The sequence below is a fragment of the Staurois parvus genome, unplaced genomic scaffold (genome assembly GCF_062004578.1).
Source record: "Staurois parvus isolate SC_StPar_1 unplaced genomic scaffold, SC_StPar_1.0 ptg000148l, whole genome shotgun sequence".
In the NCBI taxonomy this organism is placed as follows: domain Eukaryota; kingdom Metazoa; phylum Chordata; class Amphibia; order Anura; family Ranidae; genus Staurois; species Staurois parvus.
In genome coordinates this window covers 585,439-598,812 of record NW_028317944.1, presented here as the reverse complement: position 1 = coordinate 598,812, position 13,374 = coordinate 585,439, and the positions used below count along the sequence as shown (strand labels likewise).

General features: G+C 40.8%; 1 protein-coding gene across 1 annotated transcript in view; it reads right to left on the bottom strand.

The window, feature by feature from the left end:
* LOC149464696 (ATP-binding cassette sub-family A member 13-like) overlaps nucleotides 1-13,374 on the bottom strand; it is a 594,838-nt gene that overhangs the window by 131,357 nt on the left and 450,107 nt on the right. Inside the window, exon 27 of the mRNA XM_089674212.1 lies at nucleotides 250-406. Within this exon, the coding sequence (XP_089530338.1) occupies nucleotides 250-406 (157 nt within the window). The remainder of the gene's footprint in view (nucleotides 1-249; nucleotides 407-13,374) is intronic.

The window sequence follows — 13,374 nt, the reverse complement described above, 5'->3', positions numbered from 1 at the left end:
CAGTAAAAAAAAGTTACTCTCAAGTATTACTTGGAATCAAGGTTTCATTTTAGAGGGAACACATACAGCAATAAAACTTGAAAATGGCTATCACCTTCCACTGCCTTTTTTACATCACTGCTAGTCAAAAATAAAACAAATAACAGCTTTGAATGGGGTTCCAATTGAAAGACTGTTTATTCAAGTACATTTTGTGTATCCTGAGTTACATACTGCATATTATGAAAATTGTATTACTGATTTACTAACCTCAATGTTTGAAATCTCAGCTAATAGTCGTGGTAGAAATGTCAGCAACATTGTACATAGACCAAGCATACAGTTTGCAGAGATATATGATATAAATGCAACATCTGAACTGGGAAAAAATCCAGAAATAAGGTACATCCAGGGGAAAGTTGCATACCTGAAAAGGCAAAGTAAAGCATAGATCTCAACATTATTATCTTAGTCAAGCAATATAGAAAAAAAAATATCTTTAAAATAAATAACATACATTTTTAAATAACTTGTGCTATTTAACAAAAAATATGTTAAATGTATTAAGGTAAAAAAGCCTCAGTTGAAAATGTCTTTCGAGACCTTAAGGGGCAAAGTGTGCACATACAGTGGGGCAAAAAAGTATTTAGTCAGCCTCCATTTGTGCAAGTTCTCCCACTTAAAAAGATGAGAGAGGCCTGTAATTGGCATCGTAGGTAGACCTCAACTATGAGAGACAAAATGAGAAAACAAATACAGACAATCACATTGGCTGATTTGGAAAGAATTTATTTGCAAATTATGGTGGAAAATAAGTATTTGGTCAATATCAAAAGTTCATCTCAATACTTTGTTATATATCCTTTGTTGGCAATGACAGAGGTCAAACGTTTCCTGTAAGTCTTCACAAGGTTTGCACACACTGTTGCTGGCATGTTGGCCCATTCCTCCATGCAGATCTCCTCTAGAGCAGTGATGTGTTGGGGCTGTCGCTGGGCAACATGGACTTTCAACTCCCTCCAAAGGTTTTCTATGGGGTTGAGATCTGGAGACTGGCTAGACCACTCCAGGACCTTGAAATGCTTCTTACGAAGCCACTCCTTCATTGCCCGGGCGGTATGTTTGGGATCATTGTCATGTTGGAAGACCCAGCCACATTTCATCTTCAATGCCTTTGCTGATGGAAGGAGGTTTGCACTCAAAATCTCACGATACATGGCCCCATTCATTCTGTCCTGTACATGGATCAGTCGTCCTGGTCCCTTTGTGGAGAAACAGCCCCAAAGCATGATGTTGCCACCCCCATGCTTCACAGTAGGTATGGTTTTCTTTGGATGCAACTCAGCATTCTGTCTCCTCCAAACACGACGAGTTATGTTTCTACCAAACAGTTCTATTTTGGTTTCATCTGACCATATGATATTCTCCCAGTCCTCTTCTGGATCATCCAAATGCTCTCTAGCAAACTGCAGATGGGCCCAGAAGAGGATTGGGAGAATGTCATATGGTCAGATGAAACCAAAATAGAACTGATCCATGTACAGGACACAATGAATGGGCCATGTATCGTGAGATTTTGAGTGCAAACCTCCTTTCATCAGCAAGGGCATTCAAGATGAAACATGGCTGGGTCTTCCAACATGACAATGATCCCAAACATACCGCCCGGGCAACGAAGGAGTGGCTTCGTAAGAAGCATTTCAAGGTCCTGGAGTGGCCTAGCCAGTCTCCAGATCTCAACCCCACTGGACCTCAGAGGAAGGCAAACAAAAGGACCAGCCATATTTCAGTGGGTTGGTAGGCATTGTGACTGGCATGGATCTGAATTGCTGTATGACATGATTAATGGTGGATGTACACAATGGGACTTTTTTTTATTAAAGGAATTTGTGCTTTTTTTACTGTTTACATTTTTTTGCAAATTAATAAATCCCCCATCTGCATGCCCCCACAACATCAACATGGGGACTAGGTACTTTGCCAGGGGAGTCTCCTATGACAAGGTACCCCCTCACGCTGAAGCCATGTGGACTGGTTTGGTTCAGAAGGGACATCACATGCTCAACCCCCTTTTCTGGCCAGCCAGACGGCATTGCTGGATTAAGGGGCCAGTGTGGATTATTATGGGAACTTCATGCATTTTTTTATTTCACTTTTATTGTATGGAGTCCTCCTCTTTAGATCTGTACCAGAGCCATAGAGATTGTTATAGAATTCGGGGGTGCCTCACACCTTTTTTTGATATTATTGTGTGGGGGGTCCCTTTAAATACAAACCAAACCTAAAGGGCCTGGTAGGAGTTAGAGGGTCCCTTTTTTTTTTTTTTTGTAACTTCCCTGTGTTTTTGGTTACATGGCCAGGGATTCCAGTGATTAGACTCTTTCATACTAAATGCACACTGTTTAATTTCCATTATCCCTTTATGTACTGTAAATGGACGATAGCACTGTATTTATTTTGCTAAATAAAAAACCTAAGTATCTTTTTCCTAATTGATATACAGCTGTCACATGGCTAAGCTCTTTCCCAGCCTGTCTGCAGGGAAACAACAACAGAAGGAGATTCTAGTTCTCCTAGTCACTTGTTAAAAAAAAAAAAAAAACAGCCTTTCCAAATGCAGATGAAAAATACATAATTAATATCAAATTTTAATTCTTCATATTTTTCATCTTTATATAAATATGTATTTGAAATCATATTTTGTTTTTGCGCAAAAACATGCCATTGGCTGTCTAGTGGGAGGTTCTGTCAGTTACGGCCTGTTACATGCCCCTACTGCCTGTGTCTATTACAGGTGATGCCTCCATCAATCAACATGTAAAATCCTGGCCACACTTTGTTTAGCTGTTTAATGGGCATGGAGGAGGAGAGAGGGAAATGGATTTCATCTACCCAGAATGTATATGCCCACATGTGTGTGTCAAGGTCCTCCCTTTTCCCAGAGGTTGTGCTGCTCCATGTGCTGGCATCCAGCTTGGGTTTCTGCAAAGAGCATGGTGGGAGTTTTTTATGCCTTCAGGCCTCTGAGGTCCATCCCCCAGAGAGGTGTGGTTGATTACATATAAGTCTGTTGTCCGCACATGCCCTTTGCATTCGTGTTTTGTGTGTTAGTGTTGCAACAGCTCTGTGTATACTCTCGTGACTCTCCTGGAATCTGACTCGACTTGTGACTAGACCATTCTCTGCGTTTTCCTTTGATCTGACCTCCCGTTGCTGAACCTGGCCTGTGACCTGTGATTCTTGTCTACTGTTCTGTACCGTTTGTCATGTTGTTGTCGACCCGGCCTGCCCGACTACGCTATTGTCTGATCTGATTCCTACCAGCTACACACCATTGGCGGCGGCCATTACCGCAGCTGGGGTGTCTCGGGGGCCGCGACCTGGTTCCTGGCTGCGTCAAGTCCATCCCCACCATCAGGGGCCCTGGTGAAAGGCAGCCTGGGACTTGGACTCCGGTCTGTGGGTGGTGGTTGTCGTCAGTCAGTGCGCGACCCTGCCTCTAGGCCTGCCTGTCCGTTCCACAGCTCCTTCCCTGACAGTGTGACTATAGTCATGTGGGCTTCTCAGATAAGAAAAAGGAAGATATGAAAATCTTGGAAGGGAGCTGAAATTGGAGCATGTTCAGTAGATGTGGCAAAGCTGGTCTACTCAATCTCAGGATATGGCAGGGCACAGACAAGGGGGGAGGGAAAGTGAGCAACAGGATCAACCAGGTTTTTTGCACAATACAGAAAACAAATCCCATTGTGACTAAGTGAGTGTGAACATGTAATGCAGCATGCACTGACAGTTTTTAATTATATGGGTTTAATGACATTTTAGGACTTGACAGCTTGAGTACTTCAGTCAATAAGATACCCAAGCTCCCACAGAAATTTAGATTGTATTTGTCATGATCCATCTAGAAGTGAGCATGTACGTTGATTATGTATTTAATTTTTTTTCTCGCTGCTTCTCTCTCTAAACTATTTGATTGTACTTATTTCAACTTAAAATAAAACAATAAAAGATTTTACAAATAAAAATGGCAGAAAATAAAAAAACAATAGAATAGAATAAAATAGAAAGAATATAACTGTCTTCTGAAATTCAAATATAGTACATTCAAATTCAAATGGAATAGACTAGAATAGAAAAGAATAGAAAAGAACAGAGTGAAATAGACAAGAACAGAATGAAAGTGACAAGAACAGAATTAGAAAAAAAGAGAAAGAATATACCTGTCTTCCAAAATTCAAATTCCAAATAGAATAAATTGTAATTCAAATAGAATAGAAAAAGATGATAGGTTTTTTCATCTCACATTCGGGGAGGAGCCTGACTATGGCAGCTGAGGAGAGCCCGATGTAGGAGCTCTCGGACGAGGCTCCTCTGGCCGACCCCCCCCCCAGGCCCCCAAGCTCCTTTGATATGCAGGAGCCCTGCAGGGTGAGACCTACCTCTGCTTGACGGGCACCCCTGGATGGGTGGTGGCCTGCAGGAGGGGAGATCCCGGAGTCGGAAACCAGCTGGTGTGGAGCCCTGCGGTGACAGCATGTCTGGTTGCCGGGAGATGAGGAGGTGCAGCGTGACCACGTGGTCAGCCGCTGTGCATCGCTGGGAGGTGAGGGCGTCTGACGGGGGAGAGAGAGAGACGCTGATCTGCTTGCCGGCCAGTTGCCCCGGAGCCCTGCTGGAGTGCTGCGGAGAGGAGAGAGACAGTCTGGCCCGAAGAGAGGGGAGCAGAGGAAACCCTGGGGAGTCCCCCTGAGAGGAGAAGAGGAGAAGCTGACCTGCTGGAAGGACTAAAGGAGGAAGCCTGGAGCCGTCTCACAAGAAGAGAAGTGCAAGGAGGGTGAGTGAGTCTGACTGAGGCTTCACATATAACATATCCTGTACTGAGTTGTTGGGGAAAGCAGAGTGCGAGAGAAGGGGGGGACCCCCAGAGAATATAAACAAGGAGAAGAAGATCGGTGAAAGAAAAGCTAAAGAAAAAGTGAATAGACAGGGCTGGGACTTGTATATTAATAGCTGTCTCTTTCCAACCACGAGCCTATAAAGGAAAATAAAAGCCACAGAAGAAATGAAAAATAAAAGTGCTAAAGGAGGTGGGTTGAAAGGGACCCAAACCGGCACAATTAAAAAATATACGTCCCAGGGAAACGTGACCCCAGAAAGGCCCCAGAGTATGAATGAAAAAGGAGAAATAGACCTTAGTCTGCAAAGTAGCTCTAGACAATCATCGGGCCTGGATATTAGTAGTCAACAAATATCAGGAAATATAGAGATGGAAAAAGACCTACAAATACCGAACAAAAAAGAGATGGCAGAAATGTTTAGAGATTTGGAGAGAACAATAAAGCAAGAAATGGTAAATATTCGGAATGATTTGGGGCAGTTGCTGATAAGAGTGGAAGAAACGGAGGAGAAAGTTAAAAACCAGACCCAAAATATCTCCGAATTAGAAAAGAAGATAACCAATATGGGGAAAGTTCAGGAAAAAATGCTGTATAAGGTGGAAATACAAGAGAATAGAGATAGGAGGAGAAATATCAGGATACGAGGGGTCCCAGAAAGCCCAAAAGGAGAAATATTGTATGAGGTGGTTTGTAAAATACTAAACTCTATAATGGAAGACTCTGATATGGAAAGAACTAAAATAGAATGAATCTCTAGAAAAGGGAAACTCCATGGGAATCTTGGGAAGGAAAGGCCGAGAGATATACTATGAGCTTCAAGATAAAGAAAAAATCTGGAGGAAAACTAAGGGAAAACCAGTAATTAAATATGGAGAAATGGATATTCAGATATATGCGGATTTATCACCGGAGACTTTGTGGAGAAGGAGAGCCCTGAGACCTTTGTTAGAACAGATGAAAAAACAGAATGTGCAATATAGATGGGGGATACCGGAGTGCCTAATAGGATGGAAGAACAGAATTACAGCTTATCTGAGGTTCCCAGAGGACTTGAGAAATTTCTGTGATAGACTCGAACTGCAAAGAACGGAAAACGTTGGTTGGGAAGAAGAACATGGGGAAATTAGATTTAAAAGAAAAGAGGAATGGCAGCTGGTAGGGGGGGGGGGGGGGAGGAGAGAGGGGGAGCGAACCTTTTTTTTTTTCCATCTCTTCCTCTTCTTCCCTCTCCCTTCCGGCCTATCTCCATTTCTGGAGATGTCTCTGTAGAAATTGGGGGTCAGTGGGGGGGCTGGATAGAGGGGAAGTCATCCATGGGAGGAGTGAAGCCCTAAGGATTAATCAAAGGTGGATCTTATCTCCACAAATGATTGTTAGGCAAATTGAAGGCCTAAAAAGTGGGGGGGGGGGGTGGGAGGGGGGGGATGGGGGCAGATGGGGGGGGAGAGAGGGACGGTGGGGGTTATTGGGAGAGGGGTGGAGGGATAAGGTTAAAAAAAAAGAGTAGGGGGATAGTAACACTCTGTGGGATAAGAGAAACAAGAAAGAGGAAGGGAAGGAGGAAGAAGGAGTTAAGAGGAGTAGGGTAAGATGGAAGAAATCCAATTTATAACTTATAATGTAAATGCGTTGTGTTGCCCTGTGAGGAGATTCAGATTATATTTATGAACTACAACATAGAACATCTTTGGTGGTATTTTTGCAGGAAACACACTTAGAAATGGAGTCAAAGGTTAGGCTGAAGACTAGATATTTCCCGACATGGTATTATGCGGACTAACCAATTAAAAGAGCAAAAGGGGTTGCTATAGGTTTTGCAAAGAATATAAGGATTGAGGTGGAGAAGAGAATAACGGATCCGGAGGGAAGGTTTTTGGTTTTGAGAGGTAAACTACAGGGAATTGGGTGTACAATAGCTAGCATATATTGTCCAAATAAGAAGCCGGAGACATTTTTGAGATTAGTACTGAAGAGATTGATGGACTTCAAAAGGGGTTGTATGATAATAGCTGGAGACTTTAATGTCTGTATGGACCCGTGGATGGATACTACTTCCTGTGTGAGGAGGGAGGAGAGCAGGTCCTTAAGACTATTAAAGAAACTGATGCATGAGTGTCAATTAGTGGATATATGGAGAATTAGGAATATGAAAGATAGAGACTATACCTTTTTTTCACATGTACATGAGACTTACTCTAGATTGGATTACATATTGGTAGAACATCGATTTATAGAGTCTGTAGTAGAAGTAAAAATTGGAGGAAGTACTCTGTCAGATCATGCCCCTGTTGCAATGAAGTCAAGATGGGGTAGAGAGGAAAGAGAAGGTTATGTCTGGCGGATGAATGAGGCACTCCTTATGGATGAAGAGATCGATCGAAAGATCAAGAGGGAAATTAAATGGTTTTTTGAGGAGAATGAAACAGAGGATGTGTCGGTTGCAACAGTATGGGAGGCCCACAAAGCCTACATTAGAGGACTACTCATTGCAATAGAGGCAAAAAAGAAAGGAGAGAAAAGATTAATAGATTGTTAAATGAAATATATGATCTTGAACAGGCTCATAAAAGGGAAAGATCTAAGGAGATAATGCAGAAAATAATAAAAAAGAAAGAAGAACTAGAGAATGTAATGGAGGAGGAAAAAAGTATTTAATAAAGTAATAAGTGAAAGGTATAGATGGGGAGATAGGCCGGGAAAGTACTTAATGAGAACTTTAAGGAAAAAGAAAAATAGGAATTATATGGAGAAAATAAGAAATCCCAAGGGTGAATTTGTACACTCAACTAAAGACATCGCAAGAGTATTTAAAGATTACTATAATGAGTTATATAATATTACACCCCAGGATATATTAAATAAAACTGAAACAGTAAATAGAGAAAAAAGAAGGACTTATTTAAAGGAGGCAGGTCTACCGAAATTAAGTGAAATACAATTGAACTCTCTAGAAGTAGAAATTACATCAGAGGAAATAAAAATAGCGTTAAAAGGTACTGCGGTGGGGAAAAGCCCAGGTCCAGATGGGTATACAGTAAAACATTATAAAAAATATAAAGAGCTACTAATACCCAAGTTGAAGACATATATGAACGCTTTGGGAAATGGGATGGAGATAAGGGGAGAATCCTTACAGGCTAATATAGTTTTAATTCAGAAGGAAGATAAAGACCCCTCGCAGTGTGCGAGTTATAGACCAATAGCACTGTTGAATGTAGATACTAAACTATACGCAAAGGTTTTGGCAAATAGACTGAAAGATCTGATGCCAGAGTGGATACCTGGAGATCAGGTGGGGTTTGTCCCAGGGAGAGTGGGTAGAGACAACAGCTTGAGATCACTGTTGCTCATACAAGAAGGTAAAAAAAGGAAAACCCCAATGATATTGATGTCGATTGACGCGGAGAAAGCATTTGATAGAGTGAGTTGAGGTTTCATGATGGACATCTTGGAAGTGTTGGGGATGGGAGACAGAATGAGAAAGTGGATTGGAGGGCTATACAGAGGGCCTACTGCCGCCATCATGGTAAATGGAGGAAGATCGGAGCTTTTTGAGATGTCAAATGGTACAAGACAGGGATGTCCATTATCCCCACTGTTATATGTTTTATCATTGGAGCCATTGCTGTCTACGATTAGGAAGAACATAGATATAAAAGGAAAAAGGATAGGAGATAGAGAACATAAGGTGGCGGCTTATGCGGATGATTTCATGTTCTATGTTGGAGATCCTAGAAAGTCACTCCCAAACTTAATGAAAATACTGAAAGAATAAGGGGAACTATCAAATTTAAAAATTAATCCGACAAAAACCGAAATCTTAAATATAAACCTTAAAAATAGTGAAAAAGAAAAAATACAAGACAAATTCCCTTTTGTTTGGAGAAATAAAGAATTAAAGTATCTGGGGATAAAACTATCAACCTCAACTAAGAACCTGTATAAAGCGAACTATATTTCACTACTAAACGAGCTTAAGGAGGAGCTGAAGAGAGTGGGAGCTGGAAACCCATCTTGGATAGGTTGCATAAACTTGATACAGATGGTAATTGTGCCCAAAGTACTATATAAATTTCAAATGATTCCAATCAAACTTCCAGAGGCGTATTTTAAAGAGCTTAAAAAAATGATAATAAAATATATATGGAGAAATAAAAATACGCTATGAAACGCTGACTAGAAGCAAAGAAAGAGGTGGATTGGGTTTACCATACTTTAAGAGATACTATAAAGCGGTGATAATTGCGAGAATTTTTGACTGGACTCATAATTCTGAGAAAAGTTGGGTCAAAATCGAAAATACACTGAGTGGAACAAATTTAAGTAAGATTATATGGGTACCTGCACAATATAGGGGATTAGAGGATAGCACAAGTATGTATACTTTTAACGTTTTAAGAGTGTGGGAAATGTTAGACGGACAAAAGGGATGGGTTTTTAATTCACAGTTAATGCCACTAAGGAATACAAAATATTTTACCCCTGGACAGGAAAACATCGCAGGGAAATGGATTATAAAACAAGAGGCGCAACTGAGAGATATAATGGTTGGGGAGAAATTAGGATCATATAGAGAGTTGGAGAAAATAAAAGGGAGAAGTTTTCAATAAGATGGATAGACTACGATATTACCAACTGAAACACTTCTTTGAGAGTCTCCCAAAGCCTATAAGAACTAGAAAAGAGTGGAATCCATTGGAGAGACTGTTGGAGACACGGGGAGACGGGAGACACGGAATTGCAAAAATACACAAGATATTAATTGAATTAGACACTGACACAAAACTAATATACATAGAGAAATGGGAAAGAGATATTAGAAGAGAAATAGTTGAGGAGGAGCAAAGGAAAATGCTTAGATTAACTCTCGAAAACATTAGTATGAGGGAGGTGGAAATAAATTATAAGCATAAATTGAATGGGGAGATTTCACGGTTATGTTGGAGAGGTTGTGGAGAGGTGGGCATGTGGTATCATATATGGTGGGAGTGTTCAAGAATACAGGTGCTTTGGTGGAAAATAGTTTATTTAATAAGGCAAATCAATAAAATTAATATAGGATTAGACCCAGAGTTATGTCTTCTCCATATCACAGAGTTCCCAGTGAAATTATATAAGGTCTTGGGGATATGGCATTATTTGAGTGCAGCAAAGAGCTTGATACCTAGGTTTTGGGAAAAAAAAGGAGGTGCCAACTGAGGAGGATTGGATGGGCAGAATGAATCAGATCTGTGGGACAGAAAAACTGTATTATATGCATATAGATAAGATGGAGATGTATAATAAAAAATTTAAAAAATTGGAAGAGTATAAAGAAAAAGTGAAATATATGAGGATATAATACCCCTAGAAATGGATTTAGAAATAATAGAAATGTATGGTGTAATGGAGAAGAGAGAAAACGTAGAGTGGGAGAGGGAGAGTGGGAGAGGGAGGGAGGGAGAGGGAGGGAGGGAGAGGGAGGGAGGGAGGGAGAGGGAGGGAGGGAGAGTGGGGGAGGGAGGGAGAGTGGGAGAGGGAGGGAGGGTGGGAGAGGGAGGGAGGGTGGGAGGGGAGTGGGAGGCTGAGGAAGGGGGGGGGAGGAAAGAGGGAGGGTGGAGGTGAGGGATTTAAATAATTTATGCAAAAAGGAAGATATTGTTTGAATATCTTTTTTAATAGAAATGTGAATGTGATTTGAATTGACAAACTAATAAGTATTTATAAAAAAAAAAGAAAAAGATGATAGGATAGAATAAAATAAACTTTCTTCCGAAATTCGAATTTGAACAGAATAAATTTGAATGTGAATTCGAATGCCAATTCGAAATTTCCGAATGCTGTCAAATTAAATTCAAATCGAATTTGAAAACGAAATGAGACAAACTCCAAAAATGAATTAGACAAATTAAATGAATTTAACAAAACAAAATTATTTAAATAACTAATCGACACAAAACAAATGTTTTCATTCTGCATATGTCTAAAAGAAAACATAATTTTAAAATGTAACCAAAGATTTCCCTTCACTTATTCTTCCATAGCCAAAACAGGAAGTGAGAGGAAATCCCTGGATATCACCAAAACTAGTGCCCCCATTTAAAGATTTACCTTTGTACAGGATACTGGGAATGTGTTCTGGACAGCAGATATATTTCACCAGTATTTGATTTGTGGTCCCTTTAAGGGGGGCAGTTTTGAAGACACTGTTGAGTACTCAGGTTTTTTGGGGTAGTGTGCTTAGAGAGGACTGACTTTCAATACTCTCTTGATTTATTAATCCATTTTAGGATCTCGGACTTTCAGAGGTTCAAAGAGTTTTGAGAGGGAAGAGCCTCCAAACCTTGAGTACAAGGTCTCTCAGTGTGGAATGTTTCACAAGCTGTGAGCAAGTGCGAACCTTCTTTCAACTAAGATGCTGCAGCCTTTGCAGCACCCTGAAAACAAGTGGGAACCCTAAACATTGTATGCGACCAAGAGTCTGGCGGTGAGTCTGTTGTATGTTTTTTTTAAAACCCGGATAATGAACTGTTTGCTTTACTTTTTTCTGAAGAAAGCTATTTGTGTTTGCCGTTTTGAGAGACCAATAAAGACGGTTTACTTTTTCAAGCAGCTTGCTGGTGATCTTGAGCCCTCCATGTGACACCTTTTATTCGGACTTGTTCACACTTGACTAAATTTCTAACTCTTCAAAAATGCCCCTATAGCCTTAGTATGGGTGTTAGGTGTTAGACAGGCGTTAATGAGCTTTATATGAAACAACATGCAGAGCTGAAATGGACAATAATCAACATAAATTATTACTCATAAAATATATAGAACCCCTATTTAAGTACGGATATATATAGCGTCTCTAAGCCAGAGGAGAAATTAGTTATTCAACACTCTAGAAATGGTGTAAATATGTGGCATAAGAGTGACAGTTTTTGAAAAGGTCAAGGGTGGCAATGGTGACATTGGTGGTAGATATAGGTGTAGATTGCACGAACCAGATAGCGCTTTTTTATGCGCATATGGGTGATGAAAAATTGGTCATCTAAAGTTGAACATCTGGGATTCGGATCCTCTGATGGGCAGCAGCAGGAATTACAGCATATTGGCCACGCTTCCAAATACTCGAAATACGATCGAAATCCACCAGAGGGAGCCAGCACTCAAGATGTCATCATGCTGGCTCCCTCTGGTGGATTTCGATCGTATTTCGAGTATTTGGAAGCGTGGCCAATATGCTGTAATCCCTGCTGCTGCCCATCAGAGGATCCGAAACCCAGATGTTCAACTTTAGATGACCAATTTTTCATCACCCATATGCGCATAAAAAAGCGCTATCTGGTTCGTGCAATCTACACCTATATCTACCACCAATGTCACCATTGCAACCCTTGACCTTTTGAAAGACTGTCACTCTTATGCCACATATTTACACCATTTCTGGAGTGTTGAATAACTAATTTCTCCTCTGGCTTAGAAACGCTATATATATCCGTACTTAAATACGGGTTCTATATATTTTATGGTGAATATTTTATGATGATTATTGTCCATTTCAGCGCTGCATGTTGTTTCATATATTGTATTTAGAAGGTTTTGAGGTTATTTCCTTTCATGCTAGCTGCTCCATCTACATAGATCTAGCACTCGTTTTCCATATATATTTGTTAATGAGCTTTAGTATGGGCGTTTTACAAGCGTTAAACTCTAATGGTATTAATGCGTTGCAACAGCACTGCAAACTCCCTGCAAACGCATGCCAGGGCGTTTGAGGAGCGTCACCGTAGACTTGAATGGGAAGCATTGAAAGGCTTCAAATTCCTCCTGACATGAGGCTTCAATTTTGAAGCGACGTGATACTAATGCTTCATGTTTTGATAATGCGAACAGCGCTGTGTGCTTCCCATAGTATAATTTCCATAGGCTTTTGAGGAGTGTTAAAAACACCCCTCAAACACCTGCTTTCAAAACCAGTGTGAACTAGGCCTTAGCGTTCTGATGTCAACCCAAAATTTGGGTTTTTTTTTTGCTTTCACTTTCGATGAAAATGGTAAACAGGATAAATAGAGAGGGTGAATCACCAGAACAGTGACACAGAGAGCGATAAAAAACTGGCAGGTGTTCTAACCCCTTCCCACTTTATCTACTCTATATGGAGTACAAACTAAATCTCCTACATGGATATAATCTTCCTAGAGAACATCTCGTTCCCTATCAGGGGCGGACTGAAAACTCATGGGGCCCCCGGGCAATAGGGGATCATGGGGCCCCTGTGTCCTTGGCCAAACTCAAAAAAGCCTATGAAAAAGGTACCAGGGGCATCGCATGGGGCCCCCTACTTACCCCGGGTCCTTGGGCAGTGCCCGAATTTCCAAATGGTCAGTCCGCGCCTGTTCCCTATTGTTACAGACGGTCATTATTAGCAATTTATACATGAAAGTCAAAGTGGTGTTGGCATGTATTAGATTGTGTATGTGGAATTTTGCGACACTTCTAATCCTTTATAAATGTCTGAAGAAAAGTGCAA